The sequence below is a fragment of the Cervus elaphus genome, chromosome 20, assembly GCF_910594005.1.
Source record: "Cervus elaphus chromosome 20, mCerEla1.1, whole genome shotgun sequence".
Lineage (NCBI taxonomy): Eukaryota > Metazoa > Chordata > Mammalia > Artiodactyla > Cervidae > Cervus > Cervus elaphus.
The window spans coordinates 49,909,496-49,927,876 of NC_057834.1; the positions used below are offsets into that span (position 1 = coordinate 49,909,496).

Below are 18,381 nucleotides of genomic sequence, written 5' to 3' on the forward strand. Positions count from 1 at the left end.
GGACAACCATGAACAATGCTCTTTTGGTCCAAATTCATAGAAAGGGCAAAAAATATACTTAAAATAATAATAAAAGTATAATAAGGCTAAATAACTGTAGTGGGAATATAAAGTATAATAATCCTTAACAATCAAAAAGCAGAACATATTTTAAAAGAAGGAAGTCATAAAATGTGAGTAGAGAAAATCAAAGTACTAAGGTCTGACTATCTTCAAAAAGAGATCATCTTGATCTTAAAGAAAATGTTTCAGGGAGGGAGGAATTAATTCAACAAAACTAGCCTAACTGATACTAAAACCAGATACTGGACACACAAGAAAACAGAACAGGCCCACCTTACTAATCAATATAACTGCAAAAACCTTGAATAAGATACTAGTAAGACAAATCTAGTAGCACAGTAAAAGAACAAATAACAGGGAGCAACTAGGTTCTCCCTAGCCCTAGGAATGAAATTATTATTTCTACCTTCTGAGAATGAAAATCATCCACACAGCTTACTGCCTATATTAACATAACTTTATTATTACACTGTCATCATCAATGAGTTTATTCTTATAGGAAACATACTCAGAAAGACAGAAGTTGCAAAATAAGTTTACTGTTCATTCCAGGAACTTCTTCAAAGATCCATCAACTCTTTAACAGATAATGATGGCTAACACTCCAAAACTCTAATCCTCTTGCCTTTAAATTCTCTGATCATGTTGTTGTTGTTTAGTTGCAAAGTCATGTCTGACTCTTTTGCAATCCTATGAATGGTAGCCTGCCAGGCTCCTCTGTCCATGGAGTTTCCCAGGCAAGAAATACTGAGGTGGATTGCCATTTCCATCCCCAGGGGATCTCCCAGGGATCGAACTCACATCTCCTGAATTATCAGGTGGATTCTTTCCCACTGAGCCACCAGGTAAGCGCATTACATGATGATCCTTTCCCAATCATAACCAAGATATAATCAACCATAATCCACCAATTGAAAGGCCCTTACTAAGCAAGACTTAAAATCTCAATATATATCTGAACTTCATCCTTCTCTGTCTAACAGGCTACTAAGGTTCTGCTGAGGGAGTGATCTCCCTTACCATTGTAAACATTATCCTCAGCTAGGGCTTCTCTGATAGTTCAGTTGGTAAAGAATCCACTTGCAATGCAGGAGACTCCAGTTTGATTCCTGGGTCAGGAAGATCTGCTGGAGAAGGGATAGGCTACCCACTCCAGCATCCTTGGGCTTCCCTTGTGGCTCAGCTGGTAAAGAATCCGCCTGTAATGCAGGAGACCTGGGTTCAATCCCTGAGTTGGGAAGATCCCCTGCAGAAGGGAAAGGCTACCCACTCCAGTATTCTGGCCTAGAGAATTCCAAGGACTGTATAATTCATGGGATCACAAAGAATCGACACGACTGAGCAACTTTCACTTTGTCTTACCAACAAGTTACCCTGGTGATATTTTAGGAATCTGTATGATACTACTTGGGTTCATTGTTGTTGTTGTTGTTGTTTAATCACTCATCATGTCTTAACTCTTTTGCAACCCTGTGGAATGTAGCCTGCCAGGCTTGTCTATTCATGGGATTTCCCAGGCATGAATACTAGAATGGGTTGCTATTTCCTTCTCCAGAGGATCTTCCAGACCCAAAGATCAAATTCTCATCTCCTTCGTTGGCAGGCAGATTCTTTAACACTGAGCCATGAGGCTCAGGCAGATTCTTTACCACTGAAGCCTATTTAGGGTCATTTAATATTCCTTCTATTTATTTATTTTGGCCACACTGCACTGCATGTGGAACTTCTCTAAACAGGAATCGAACCCATGTCCTCTGTAGTAGAAGCTCAAACTCCTGGTAGCCAGTGGACTACCAGGGAAGCCCTTTACTTTCTTTCTTAATTTCATACTTTTTTCTCCAAGTGTTTTCTTATAATGGTTTAAAGCTATACAGATTTGTTCTTATAATGCTTGTTTTTAACTTACATCACACCTTGTTCATGTGCTCCTAATTATTTCTTCAACTTACCAAGAAGGATACCTTTCTACTAACAAAATGAGTACTCCACCACACTCTTGATAAATTCCTTGGTCTTCTCCCCACTCAGTTCCCTTCATGTTGATATCAACTATAACATTTGTTCTGGGTTATTACATACTTTCCATTTCTTTTTTGCTCCTCAGCTTCCTATTAAGATAACAAAAATGTTATCAAGCCATTTAATCACCCATATATCACTATCTCTTCTACAATCTTTGGCTACCTGATGCGTAGAACTGACTCATTGGAAAAGACCCTGATGCTGGGAAAGATTGAAGGCAGGAGGAGAAGGGGATGACAGAGGATGAGATGGTTGGATGACATCACTGACTTGATGGACATGAGTTTGAGCAAGCTCAGGAGTTGGTGATGGACAGGGAAGCCTGGCGTGTTGCGGTCCATGGGGTCACAAAGAGTCTGACACAACTGAGCAACTGAACGGACTAACTTGCATAATCACTTGAATCAAATATGCATCTCTATTTATTTTAGTATTTTGTCCACAATATAAATCAGGCATATTTTAAATCCTTAGGAGTCCCTGTTTTTGTTCTTATTTCAATTTTTATAGGTAGCTATGCTCAGTTCTCTAGTTATTTATTTAGTCCTTTAAGTACATGTTCCTCTAAGGTGTTGACTATTCTGAAACGGAAAAAGGCCTGACCCACATACCTGTACTGATTTTGGTTGATTACACAAGGAGAGGTTTGTGCCACAGGCTAAGCAGCACAAAAAAGTGAAAGGCAAAATTGAAATTACTGGCTGTCACTATGACTGTTTACCTAGATAACTGAAGATTTCAATTGGAAAAAATTAAAGGGTCTAAAACTACTCGTGGGTCAAATAAAAATTAAAGTATGACACTACAGAAGATATAAAACATAAATAAAGATTTATTATGAGAACACAGGAATCAACCAGTTCTGAGGAAAACTCATAACTTGAAAATTTTGTACTATTTAATAAGAACAAATGAAAACAACTGCATTCTGTTCTACTAACAAAGTAAGAAAAAGAATGATAAACTTGAGCAACAACGTAGAAGAATCAGAAAAGCTAAAGGCAGAAGTAAATGGATTAGTAATAAAGAACTATCAGAATAATGAATTCAAGAGATAATTCTATGAAAAGAACTATACAATAAATTTATAACTGATTTTTTTCAAGTAGTCATTCAAAAGTGGAAAAGGAGTACATGAAGGCTGTATATTGCCAGCCTGCTTATTTAACTTATATGCAAAGTACACCATGCAAAATGTTGAGACAGAGGAAGCACAAGCTGGAATCAATACTGCCAGTAGAAATATCAAAGACCTCAGATACACAGATGATACCACTCTAATGGCAGAAAGTGAAGAGGAACTAAAAAGTCTCTTGATGAAGGTGAAAGAGCAAAGTGAAAAGGCTGGCTTAAAACTCAACATTCAAAAAACGAAGAGTATGGCATCCAGTCCCCTCACTTCATGGCAAACAGATGGAGAAAACAGTAGAAACAGCAGCAGATTTTATTTTCTTGGGCTCCAAAATCTCTGCAGATGATGATTATAGCCATGAAATTAAAAGATGCTTGCTCCTTGGAAGACAAGCTATGACAAACCTAGATAACATATTAAAAAGCAGAAACATCACTTTGCTGACAGAAGTCCATATAGCCAAAGCTACGGTTTTTCCAGTAATCATGTATGGATGTGAAAGTTAGACCATAAAGAAGGCTGAGCACGTAAGAATTGATGCTTTCGAACAGTGATGCTGGAGAAGACTCTTGAGAGTCCTTTGGACTCTCTGATCTCTCAAGGAGATCAGACCAGTCAATCCTAAAGGAAATCAACTACAAATATTCACTGGAAGGATTGATACTGAAGCTCCAATACTTTGGCCACCTGATGTGAAGAGCTGACTCACTGGAAAAAGACCATGATGAGGGCATGAGGAGAAGGGGTCCACAGAGGATGAGATGGTTGGATGGCTTCACTGACTCAATGGAAGTGAGTCTGAGCATACTCTGGGAGATAGTGAAGGACAGGGAAGCCTGGAGTGCTGCAGTCCATGGGGTCTCAAAGAGCCAGACACGGCTTGGCAACTGAACAACAAATGGGAATATATAAACACAAAAAAAGGAACTGAGAATGCTACAAGAGACAGATATAAAAGAAATTAAGAAAACTTAAAAAAAAATTTAGTTGTATCTTCCAAATAAATTTGAAAATGAGTGGAACTGACAATTTTCTAAGCAAATGAACATTATTTTGACTTATGAAAAAAGAAACAGAAAAATCTAAACACAGACCAAGAAATAAATTGAGAAATTTTCAAAGAGCTACCCACAATACAAGATCTGTACTGTAGAAGTTTCATAGAATAAACTCTACTTTAATTTTAAGGATGACAAATACTACATAAATCTTGATAGCAACATAGGGGGACAAAAACTTATGAATTCTGCATACCACTGATGCAAAAATATAACAGTAAGAAAAATAAAACTATTGGCTGATCTCATTTGTGAACATCATGGAAATATTTAGGTATGGACTTGCTAGCAGGTATAGTGAGTTTATGTTCAATTTTATGAGAGACTGACAAACTGCTCTCCAGAATGTACCATTATATACTCCCAAAGCAATGTAAAAAGTCTAGTGGCTCAGTGGGTAAAGAATTCACCTGCAATGCAGGAGACACAGGAGATTCAGGTTCGATCACTGGGTCAGGAAGACCCCCTGGAGAAGGGCAGGGCAACCCACTCCAGTATTCTTGCCTGGAGAGTCCCAGGGACAGAGAACCCTGGCAAGATAACAGTCCACGGGGATGCAAAGAGTGGGACACAGCTAAAGTGAGCATGGACGCACTGGTCGTCCTACCATCCTTTCTCAATGCTTGACACGTTGTTGGCCTTTTTAACTGAACTCATTCTAGTGGGTATGAATAATAGGATTTTGCATTATAGTTTGAATTTTAATTTCCCTGATGACTGATGTGCTTACTGACCATTCATCTATCTTCTTTGAAGTATTATTTCTATATTCTGAATACATGCTTATACATGTACCACAAATATTTTCTCCAATTCTGGGGCTTGCGTTTTCATTTCCTTAATGTCTTTTGGAGAGCAGAGATTTTTAATTTTTAATTTTCATTAAGTCCAATTCATCAATTTTTTTCTTTAATGGTTTACTCCTTTTGTATTCTTAAAACTCTTAGCTCACCTCAAAGTCACAAAGATTTTCTCAAATGTTTTTTACTGGAAATTTTATATTTTTAGTTTTTATGTTTAGATTTGAAGAGTCAATGTTTCTGTTTTTTTCTGTAGGAGTATATAACTGACCCAACACCACTTATTAGAAACACTTTCCTATTGAAAGCATCTTTGTTGAAAATCAATTAAAAATGTATGTGTAGCTCTATTTCTATTCTTTTCTAGTGATTTCAATGTCTAACTTTACACTAAAAACCATACTGTCCTCATTACTAAATCCACAGTAAATCTAGAATCAAGCAGCATAAATCCTTCAACTTTGTTGTTTTTAAAAACTATTTTGATTATTGTACATGCTTTGAGTTTTCATACAGATTTTAGAATCAGCCTATCAATTTTTATGGAGAGGTCATTTTTACTTGGATTCCTTTAAATCTAAAGACGGATTTCAAGAGAACTGACATCTCAACAATATTGAGTATTCCAACTCATAAACACGGCATGTCTCTCATTTAAGTTCTTTTCAATTTCTCTCAATAATCACAGTTTTCAGTGTATAGATTGTGCGCATAGTATGTTAAATTCATCCACATGTATTTCATGTTTTTATGCTACTGCAAATGATATTATTTTTATTTATAACTGTGTACTGCTAGTATCTAGAAATATAATTTACTTTGTATATTGAACTTGTATCCAGTGGCCTCACTACTAAATTTGTTTTCATTCTAGTATTTTGTTGTTATTGTTTGACAGATTCCCTAGTATTTTCTTCATGAGCAATCATACTGACTACAAGTAAAGACAGTTGTACTTCTTCATTTATAACCTTTGTACTTTTCTGTCTTTTTCTTACTTTAGTGCACTGGCCAGGGCTCCTTGCATAATGTTACATAGAAGCTGGAGAGCAGAGACATCTTTGCCTAGTTCACAGTCTTCAGGGAGAGTGTCTAGTCTCTCAACATTAAGTATGTGGGGATTCTTTTTCTATTTGTTTGCTTTTGGGTATGTGTCAGGGGAGCGAGGGTAGGTGTATTTTAATGCTTTTTATCAGGCTAAGAAAGTTCCCCTCTAGTTCAAGTTTGCTGAGAGCTTTTATTATGCTTTTATTATGGATGGATGTTGAGTGTTGTTAAATGCTTTTTCAATACCCACTGAGAAGATCATATAATTTTCCTCTTTTAGTTTCTTAATACCTTCAATTATATTGACTAAGTTCCAAAGGTTAAACCAACCATGCATTCCTAGGATAAACCCCACTTGGTCATGAGGTGTTATTCTTTTTACATATTGCTGAGTAAGATTTACTAAAATAAATCTAATCTGGTCAAAGATTTTTATGTCCATTTTCATAAAGGAACCATGTTTATGAACATGGTTCATAAAGGAACCATAAGGAACAATGGTTTATAAGGTTCCTTTTATTGTAATAGCATTGTCTGGTTTTGGTAATAGAGATTTGGTGGTGGCACCAAGGAGATATATATATTAGGTATAAATACCTAACAAGAGCACTTCAAAATATATAAAGTAAAAGCTGACAGAACTGAAAGGAACAAGAAAGAAATCCAATATAGAGTTGGGAACTTCAACACCCCTCACCTAGTAATTGATAAAACTATAGACAGAAAATCAGCAAGGACAGAAGCCTGAACAAACCCATAAACCAATGAGATCCAACTGACATTAATAGAACATTCTACACCCAGTAACAGTCACTATATATAATACACATTCTATTCAAGCATAAATGGAACATTCACCAAGACAGGCCATATTCTGAGTCAAAAAGTAAATCTTAAATAATTTAAGACTTAAAGAATTGTAACCACACAAAGTATATTCTCTGACCATGAGTACGCGTGTGCTCAGACTCTCAGTCACTTCTGACATTTTGCAACCCCATGGACTGTAGCCTGCCAGGCTCCTCTGTCCATGGAATTTTCCCAGCAAGAATACAGGGGTGGGTTGCCATTTCCCTCTCCTGAGGATCTTCTTGAGCCAGGGATTGAGCCTGTGTCTCCTGCATTGGCAGGGGAATTCTTTACCACTGCGCCATTTGGGAAGTCCATTCTTTGACCATGATGGAATTAAATTAGAAATCAATAACAGAAAGACAAAAGAATAATCTCTAAGCATTTAGAAATTAAACAACTTAAGCTAAGTTTTTAAACATGCTGAACTGAGTAAAAATGAAAACACAATATATCAAAATCTTTCAGATGCAGCTAAAGCAGCACTTAGCAGAAAACTACTTGGCACTAAATGCTTACACTGGAAAAGAGATCTCAAATCTATAATCTAGGCTTCTAGTTCAAGAAACTAGAAAAGCGAGAACAAAAGCAACCCAAATCACGCAGAAGAGTAGAAATAACAGAGAGCAGACATCAAAGAAAACTAAAACATACAGGAAACATAAGAAAATCAGTGAAACCGAAAGCTGCTTCTTTGAAAACATCAGTGAAATTGATAAAACTTTTAGCAAGACTGACAAAGGAAAAAAAAAAAAACCATAAGTTACCAATATTAGGAATAAAAGGGGATTATAACTACAGCTGCCATTGATATCAAAAAGATAATATTACTCCAAACAACTCTATGCACATAAAATCAATGGCTTAGATGAAACAGACCAATTCCTCAAAACCGTCAATTACCAAAACTAACCAAAGGTGAAACAGATATTAAATGGCCCTTATAGCGATGTGAAAGAGAAACTGAAATTGTAGAAGTTGTAGTTGAAAGTCTCCCAGAAAAAAAGCTCCACATGCAGATGGTTTCACTGGCAAATTATATCAAAAACTTAAGAAAGAATACCAAATCAACAGTACAGAAAAACGAAGAGCAGAGAAAACTTCCAAACTCAGTTTATTACACTGATACCAAAACAAGACAAAGACAGTACAATAAAAATACAAAACAATATCCTTCCCTAAATATAAATGCAAAATCCCCAACAAAGTATTAGAAATAATTAGCAAGTTAAGAAATAACAAAAGAATACCTGGAAGATAAAAGGCACATTCAAAAAAGCACTGTAAAAACAAACAATATTCTTTTCCAAATCAAAATTCTTTCAAATGTAAGATCTATCCCTAACAAAAATCTTTCAATTCTCCAAAGTATCTAAGTAAACCTAATTCATCATGACTATCAATCACTGCTGGAAAAATTATTATCAGTGGTAACCTATGTCCAGCAACATTTTCCTCTCCCTACTCACAAGGTCCAGGGCTGAGCCCTAACTAGACAAAATCAAACCAATCTATCCTGCTAAGATGTCAATCTGAAGATATAAACACACAGAGGAAAACAGAGGAAAGAGATAAAGAAAAATGCTTAACTGGAATCAGATCTACTCTAGAACATCACTGAGCTCATTGAATTTTTTTTTTTTTTTAGTTTAAGCCATTTTGAAATGAATTTTCTGTTATCTGTACAAAGTGAAACCTTGATGTCAACCAAGTACAAACTAGACAGAAGTCAGAGGAATATGATTTCAGTTACCATATAAAAGAATGTTTTAATAATCAAGGCTAAGAAAAAAAAAATGGACACATTTTAAATTTCCTTATAATCTAGAAATTATGAAAAGTGAAAAGCAAAAGTGCTGGTCATACTCGTGTCCGACTCTTCACAGCCCCATGGACAGTAGCCCATCAGGCTTTTCTGTCGATGGAATTCTCCAGGCAAGAATACTGGAGCAAGTAGCCATTTCCTTCTCCAGGGGATCTTCCCAACCCAGGGATCAAACACACATCTCCTGCACTGCAGGCAGATTCGTACCATCTAAGCCACCAGGAAGGTTCGATTCCTGCCTATATGCTCCTATAGTAATAGGTTAAGATTTTTAAAGTTTCATCCAACTTTTACGATTCTAATTTTATAAAGGCATACGGAATCTGGGATATCAAATGAGACACTATGATCCTTCCCTTAGAAGGATCTTCAACAAAAAAGCTAAAAACAGATTAAAAAAAAAAAAATCCCAAATAATACTCACTAGCAAGAATATGAGATGTAAAAAAGGAACAAAGTAGGAAAAAGTCAAACTCCTTTTATTAATCCTTTAGTAAACTAACTTCGTAACTAAAACCATCAGACAAAACAAACAATAAAGGATTCATTCCCACTTAGTTTATTCCGCTGGAAGAAAAATGTAACCCCTCAAATATTTTTCTAAAAGTATCAATATAAGCACTTAATTTTGACTACTGAAAATAATATAGATTGCATTTTCATTTTTTCTACCTTTTCAGTACAATTTTGTCATAATAGATTTTTCCCATGTGCTGGTATTTTTTTTTCCTGTCTTTAAAGTTAGCTGAAGCAGAATTAGAAGCATGAACTTCAGCACAAAGTTGCCTATAATCAAAATCTGGCTCCATTGTTTACTAGCTGTACCACCTTGAGTAGGTTAGTTAACCCTAATTGTGCCTCAGTTTCCTCCTCTGTAAAATGGGAATAATAATAATAGTACCTGCCTCATAGTGCTCCGAGAGTACTAAATAAGCCCACTCACATAAATCACTTATATCAATCCTTGGTATATAGTATGCTTATTATTCTGCTCAGCTTACCATAACAAAACACCATCCACTACGGGGCTTAAACAACAAAAATTTCTTGTCTCACAGTTCTGGAGATTAGAAACCAAGAGCAAGCTTCCAGTCTTTAGAGGAACAACTTCCTCCTGGCTTGATGTTTACCTTCTTGCTATATCGTACCCACTCAGTCTTTTCTTAGTGTATGTGCAGCGGGAGAAAAGAGCTTGGGTGCTTCTTCATATTCTTTAAGGGTTCCATCCCTTTCTGATTAAGGCCCCTAGTTTAATCTTAATTACCCCCTAAATACTCTATCTCCAAATACAGTCACACTGGGAGGTAGAGCTGTAATATGAATTTATGGGGCAAAAGATTCAGCCTACAGGAGTAATACTGTAATACAGGAGTAATACAGGAGTAAATACTGTTGATGCTGCCACTAGTAATGTGTATGTAACTATTGTTAATAGTAATGTAACTAGTAATGTATATGTAACATACACACAAAGGAAAATACAGTTTTACTCACACACCCAATTACAGAATCTCTAAAGCAAATAACTGCCCTCATACCTCAATAAAAAGGTAAACATTTTATTGGAAAATATTTAACTAATACTCATTACAAGATGATCCCTCAGAAATAGCAAACCAAAACTGACAAAATCTTGCTTCTATACCAAGTGAAAAGACTAATTTTCTAAAGTCACCCTTTCCAACTCTAGGCTCCTTTAATTTCTATGATCTCACAAATAACTTTGTTTATCCAGTAAACCAGTTTAAGTGATCCTAATGACCAAGCAGTAAGAACTCACCTGACAATAACCTGAACCTGTCATTGCTCTGGTCATCATTTACCAACCTAACCAAACAGTCATCTACAAAGTTCACTTATGAAGAAGTCTGACAAATTAAAACCACTTTTCACAACGGAATTCCCTGTTGGCCCAGTAGTTAGGACTCCAAACTTTCACTGACATGGGCCTGGGTTCAATCCTTGGTCAGGGGACTAGGATCCTGCAAGTCATGTGGTGTGCAGCACAGCCATAAATAAATAAATAGCAAAATCACCTTTCATAAGAATGCTATTTTTAAAAAGAGAAAACATTAAGTCAAAACTTACCCATTAGGATTTTAACAAAACCACATCTATTTAAGAAGGAAATGGGCTTGTCTGGTGGTTCAGATGGTAAAGAATCTGCCTGAAATGCGGGAGACCTGGGTTCGATCCATGGGTCGGGAAGATTGCCTGGAGAAGGGCATGGGTACCCACTCCAGTATTCTTGCCTGGAGAATTCCATGGACAGAGGGAACCAGCAAGCTATACAGTCCACAAGGTCGCAAAGAGTTTGACACAACAGAGCAACTAACACTTTCAGACTTTAAAAAAGAAACAACCGTTTTGCTCACTAAATGAATCATATTGACTCATAAGGAATAAAATTTTAAGAAGTTACCTGAAAGCTCATTTATCTTTAAATTTAGCAAACAATCATACCTTACAGTTATTGTCATGATTAAGTAAAATAAATGTATGTTATTTACCTATTACCTCACCTAGGACCATACTATTTGATAAGTCTTACTTACTATATTAGATGTTCTGAGAAATAAGATTCAAAAAACTAAACAGAAAATTAACACCCAACTCATTTTCAAAGGGCTCAGAGTTTACCACTGAGTTTAATACAAATGGATAGTTAGTTGCAGAGAGGATCTAATTTTAATTAATCACTAAATATCTTTTACTGTGCTAATGTCTCACTGTGGCCTCCACAAAGCAACAGTAACTCTTAATTCTGTAACCTCTGCTAAGGAAATAAACTGTACTTCATTAAGTGATAGATGCTAAATTAAATGTCATATGTGAGATCTCTGGTGTCTTTCATTACCTAAAGAAAAATTTTTTTCATTATTCCTCCATCCCAACATCTCCCAAACCCAGGAGAAATTATCTTTTCAGTCATTTTCTTTTTTGACAGGAAACAATCAAGCATTGAAAAAATTATGAGGTATCACTGCACAGGAAAAATTCTTCCACAGTCACAGTAAAAAAAAACAGTTATTACTGTGGTGTTGCATTACAACTAGTGAAGACGACTGCACTGCATGTGGCTGACAAATGTGCTTTCTGATTCCATTAGTATTTTCTCGCCTTCACCTACTGCTATTTCAAAGATATCCATCACATCAAGAAGTACCTAAAATGACAGAAAGATGTGAAGACTCTAAAGAACAACTTGATAATTCTTAAGACTTACTCTTGGGTTAAGTAAAAGTTGTTAAGGTAGTTAATACTCTTTTAAATTGAGAAATTTAACAAGTGAACTGAACTCAAGTGAGGTAGAAAGTTATTAAATTCAAGTTAAAAAAAAAAGCTCTTCCCCAAACCTTCATCCACACACACTGTCAATTTCTCCCTTGGAACTGTGAATATACTGTACATTTACTCAATTTACCAACTGAATCACCATGGGCATGTTACTTTTTTTTTTTAACATACATAGCTAACACTACTGGAATTTCCTATCCTTTTCCTCCCCTGCAATATGTGAGTATCAGAATTGGGACTACGTTGAAGAAAAAGAATTACAAATAGGTACCTACCTTTCTTATACTAAGGAAAAACAATGCAGAAAAAGCTTCAAAATACAAATAAATGACTAAAACATCTGTATGCAAATACAAAATTTATCACTTATCTGTGATAACTAAATCTTGACTAAAACTTGCAAAAAACTACACCTTGCTTCAAATTATAGTTCCACAGAAATACAGCTGTTACTGTTGTTTAGTCACTAAGTTATGTCTGACTCTTTTGTGACCCCACGGACTGAAGCCCATGAGAAATAAAGAAGTCCCCTTTATCTCAAGCTGCCCAGATACCTGGAACCCTGGAGAGTACCAAACTCTACTTGTTTTTTTCCTATACATACATATCTATAATAAAGTTAAATTTATAAATTAGGCACAGTATGAGACTGACAATAACTAATAATAAAATAGAATAATTATAGTAATTTACTGCAATAAACATTGTGTAGATGTGGTCTCTCTTCCTTAAAAGATCTTACTGTACAAATATAAAGACTGCTCCATCTTAACTAAACACTTAATTGCACTATGGCTATAACCTGTCAGTCTGAAGCACAACAGCAAAACTAGCACTAATTTCCTTCCTCACAATTTCATGATTAGAATATTTATTCTCACCTTAGATCTTAACCTCAGCATACGGTCCTTATTAAGTGAAAAACTTTCATCTTTTCACTTAAAGAAAGCACTGTACAGTTTCTCTTTGGCAAATCCAAATTCCTGGCATCACTACTCTTGTGTTGTGGGCCTAATATTAAGTAAGATAAGGACTACCTGAACACAAGCACTGTGGTATCTCCACAGTTGATCTGATAACCCAGATAGATGGCTAACTAACAAGTAGGATATGCTGGACAAAGAGATGGTTCATACCCCAGGCTGGAAAAAGCACAAAATTTAAATTTATGAATTATTTCTGAAAATTTCCATTTAATATTTTCAGACTGAGATTGACTATAAGTAAATGAATAGAAAGAAAACAAAAGCTTAGATAAGCGGGGACTACTATACTCAGGTTTGAGAAAGTAACTAAAAAGTTAGATCCTATTTATTTTTTTCTTTTTTTTTATTTACTTACTTTTATTTTTTTATTTTAGTTTTTATTTTTTTTCATTTATTTATATTAGTTTGAGGCTAATTACTTTACAATATTGTAGTGGTTTCTGCCATACATTGATATGAATCAGCCATGGATTTACATGTGTTCCCCATCCTGAACCCCCCCTCCTACCTCCCTCCCCATCCCATCCCTCTGGGTCATCCTAGTGCACCAGCCCCGAGCACTTGTCTCACGCATCCAACCTGGACTGGTGATCTGTTTCACAATTGATAATATACATGTTTCAATGCTATTCTCTCAGATCATCTCACCCTCACCTTCTCCCACAGAGTCCAAAAGTCTGTTTTATACATCTGTGTCTCTTTTTCGGTCTTGCATATAGGGTTATCATTACCACCTTTCTAAATTCCATACATATGCGTTAGTATACTGTATTGATGTTTTTCTCTCTGGCTTACGTCACTCTGTATAATGGGCTCCAGTTTCATCCACCTCATTAGAACTGATTCAAATGTATTCTTTTTAATGGCTCAGTAATATTCCATTGTGTATATCTACCACAGCTTCCTTATCCATTCATCTGCTGATGGGCATCTAGGTTGCTTCCATGTCCTGGCTATTATAAACAGTGCTGTGATGAACATTGCGGTACACGTTGTCTCTTTCAGATCTAGTTTCCTTGGTGTGTATGCCCAGGAGTGGGATTACTGGGTCATATGGCAGTTCTATTTCCAGTTTTTTAAGGAATCTCCACACTGTTCTCCATAGCGGCTGTACTAGTTTGCATTCCCACCAACAGTGTAAGAGGGTTCCCTTTTCTCCACACCCTCTCCAGCATTTATTGCTTGTAGACTTTTGGATAGCAGCCATTCTGACTGGTGTGAAATGGTACCTCATTGTGGTTTCGATTTGCATTTCTCTGATAATGAGTGATGTTGAGCATCTTTTCATGTGTTTGTTAGCCATCTGTATGTCTTCTTTGGAGAAATGTCTGTTGAGTTCTTTGGCCCATTTTTTGATTGGGTCGTTTATTTTTCTGGAATTGAGCTGCAGGAGTTGCTTGTGTATTTTTGAGATTGTCTGTTGCTTTGTTTGCTTTTATTTTCTCCCATTCTGAAGGTTGTCTTTTCACCTTGCTTATAGGTTCCTTTGTTGTGCAAAAGCTTTTAAGTTTCATTAGGTCCCATTTGTTTATTTTTGCTTTTATTTCCAATATTCTGGGAGGTGGGTCATAGAGGATCCTGCTGTGATTTATGTCGGAGAGTGTTTCGCCTATGTTTTCCTCTAGGAGTTTTATAGTTTCTGGTCTTACATTTAGATCTTTAATGCATTTTCAGTTTATTTTTGTGTATGGTGTTAGAAAGTGTTCTAGTTTCATTCTTTTACAAGTGGTTGACCAGTTTTCCCAGCACCACTTGTTAAAGAGGTCGTCTTTTTTCCATTGTATATTCTTGCCTCCTCTGTCGAAGATAAGATGTCCATGGGTACATGGATTTATCTCTGGGCTTTCTATTTTGTTCCATTGATCTATATTTCTGTCTTTGTGCCAGTACCATACTGTCTTGATGACTGTGGCTTTCTTTGTAGTAAAGCCTGAAGTCAGGCAGGTTGATTCCTCCAGTTCCATTCTTCTTTCTCAAGATTGCTTTGGCTATGCGAGGTTTTTTGTATTTCCACACAAATTGTGAAATTCTTTGGTCGAGTTCTGTGAAAAATACCATTGGTAGCATTGAATCTATAGATTGCTTTGGGTAGTATACTCATTTTCACTATATTGATTCTTCCAATCCATGAACACAGTATATTTCTCCATCTACTTGTGTCCTCTTTGATTTCTTTCATCAGTGTTTTATAGTTTTCTATATATAGGTCTTTTGTTTCTTTAGGCAGATATACTCCTAAGTATTTTATTCTTTTTGTGCAATGGTGAATGGTATTGTTTCCTTAATTTCTTTCTGTTTTCTCATTGTTAGTGTATAGGAATGCAAGGGATTTCTGTGTGTTAATTTTATATCCTGCAACTTTACTATATTCATTGATTAGCTCTAGTAATTTTCTGGTAGAGTCTTTAGGGTTTTCTATGTAGAGGATCATGTCATCTGCAAACAGTGAGAGTTTCACTTCTTCTTTTCCTATTTGGATTCCTTTTACTTCTTTTTCTGCTCTGACTGCTATGGCCGAAACTTCCAAAACTATGTTGAATAGTAGTAGTGAGAGTGGGCACCCTTGCCTTGTTCCTGACATTAGGGGAACTGCTTTCAGTTTTTCACCATTGACGATAATGTTTGCTATGGGTTTGTCATATATAGCTTTTATGTGTTGAGGTATGTTCCTTCTATTCCTGCTTTCTGGAGAGTTTTTATCATAAATGGATGCTGAATTTTGTCAAAGGCTTTTTCTGCATCTATTGAGATAATCATATGTTTTTATCTTTCAATTTGTTAATGTGGTGTATTACATTGATTGATTTGCGGATATTAAAGAATCCTTGCATTCCTGGGCTAAAGCCCACTTGGTCATGATGTATGATCTTTTTAATATGTTGTTGGATTCTGTTTGCTAGAATTTTGTTAAGGATTTTTGCATCTATGTTCATCAGTGATATTGGCCTGTAGTTTTCTTTTTTTGTGGCATCTTTGTCTGGTTTTGGTATTAGGGTGATGGTGGCCTCATAGAATGAGTTTGGAAGTTTACCTTCTGCAATTTTCTGGAAGAGTTTGAATAAGATAGGTGTTAGCTCTTCTCTAAATTTTTGGTAGAATTCAGATGTGAAGCCATCTGGTCCTGGGCTTTTGGTTGCTGGAAGATTTCTGATTACAGTTTCGATTTCCTTGCTTGTGATGGGTCTGTTAAGATCTTCTATTTCTTCCTGGTTCAGTTTTGGAAAGTTATACTTTTCTAAGAATTTGTCCATTTCTTCCAAGTTGTCCATTTTATTGGCATAGAGCTGCTGGTAGTAGTCTCTTATGATCCTTTGTATTTCTGTGTTGTCTGTTGTGATCTCTCCATTTTCATTTCTAATTTTGTTGATTTGATTCTTCTCCCTTTGTTTCTTGATGAGTCTGGCTAACGGTTTGTCAATTTTACTTATCTTCTCAAAAAACCAGCTTTTAGCTTTGTTGATTTTTGCTACGGTCTCTTTTGTTTTTTTTGCATTTATTTCTGCCCTAATTTTTAAGATTTCTTTCCTTCTACTAACCCTGGGGTTCTTCATTTCTTCCTTCTCTAGTTGCTTTAGGTGTAGAGTTAGGTTATGTATTTGACTTTTTTTCTTGTTTCTTGAGGTAAGCCTGTATTGCTGTGAACCTTCCCCTTATCACTGCTTTTACAGTGTCCCATAGGTTTTGGGTTGTTGTTGTTTTCATTTTCATTCGTTTCTATGCATATTTTGATTTCTTTTTTGATTTCTTCTATGATTTGCTGGTTATTCAGAAGTGTGTTATTTAGCCTCCATATATTGGAATTTTTAATAGTTTTTTTCCCTGTAATTGAGATCTAATCTTATTGCATTGTGGTCAGAAAAGATGACTGGTAGATCCTATTTTCAAAATGAAGGTAGAAAATGAAAACAGTAAAAAAGTAACCTTACCAAATATATTAGTGGAGTGTCCTTTCCTTGCAATAGGTCTGAGTTCATTATGCCCCCATCCATATATCCTGTAATTATCCCAGGCATGTTTCATCATCTGAGAAAAGAAAAATTATAACCCATCAATTTACATTTTTCACAGTCTGTTATCCTTATATTTCATGCAATTTAAAGATTCTATTTCTATATCCTTACACATTCTCCTGTATCTCCTAATTAGTATATTATTCTGTTAACATCTGTGTCAATATGAAAACATACATAATCATGTTTAACTTAAGTCTACACAACAGAACAAAAAATTAGGTATAATAAAAAACCTCTTTTTATTGGGGAGCAAAGTGTCTATCTGGCATTCTCTCCTTTTAGGAACTGCCAGTCCTTTCAGAAACAGCTCCCCTTCCCTCACTGTGACCATGACAGAGCCATCAAAAACAGGCTCTGATTCCACAATCAATGAACACAGCCTGACTTTAGACCAAAGATCAGCTCTTCCTATAAAGTAAGTATTTTAGACTTCAAAGTCTATATGGTATATATGCTAACCACTAAACTCAGCTATTGTAGCAAAAAGCAGCCCTGGACAATATGTAAACAAATGAGCATGACTGGGTTCCAATTAAACTGTATTTTTAAAAAACAGGAAGCAGGCAGAATTTGGCCAGCAGGTTGTAGCCTGCCAATCCTTGACCTATACTACGTGACTGGGTACATGTGATTCAGTTAAGGCAATCAAATCCTTTCACACATATTGTTATAGATACCATGAGACAAAGGACTCTCTTATTTTGCAATCTCAAGACCTATGCAATATATAACCCTGGAGCTGATGGGGGCTAACTCTCCCAACATGGAGAAACGAGGTAACAAAAGAAAATAGACAGAGATATACATATCTGTTGACAATAACATCTACAGGGTTGGACTGAGCCAAATTTGAAGCCCTGGTTTAGAGCCCCTAAGCTAATAAATATTTTTATATCAATTAGTTTGAACTAAGTTTTTTTACAACCCAGTGAGTACTAAGCTATACAACAGCAGAGTATTTAATTAAATATCAATTGAATTATGCAATAATAGCTTATAGTGTACCAAACGTAATATTCATTAAAACATTTCTCAACCTTTTTTTGCAGCCTGCATTACTCAGACACGAAAACTAGGCAAAAATATTACAAGGAAATTAAAAATCAACATATCTTAAAAACACAGATGCAAAATTCCTTAACAATTCCTTAACAAAAATTAACAATATATAAAAAGGATACTACACAATGACCCTGTGCAACTTACGTCAGGAATATAAGTGGAATTTAACATTCAAAAACCTATCAATATATTTCATCATGTTAACAAATAAAAGGGAAAAAAAACAT

The 18,381-nt window shown here is 35.7% G+C and overlaps 1 protein-coding gene across 1 annotated transcript in view; it reads right to left on the reverse strand.

Annotated features, from left to right (window-relative positions):
• Window positions 1-18,381, reverse strand: part of MAN1A2 (mannosidase alpha class 1A member 2) — a 156,295-nt gene that overhangs the window by 92,175 nt on the left and 45,739 nt on the right. Inside the window, exon 3 of the mRNA XM_043875727.1 lies at window positions 17,006-17,102. Coding sequence (XP_043731662.1) covers window positions 17,006-17,102 — 97 coding nt within the window. The remainder of the gene's footprint in view (window positions 1-17,005; window positions 17,103-18,381) is intronic.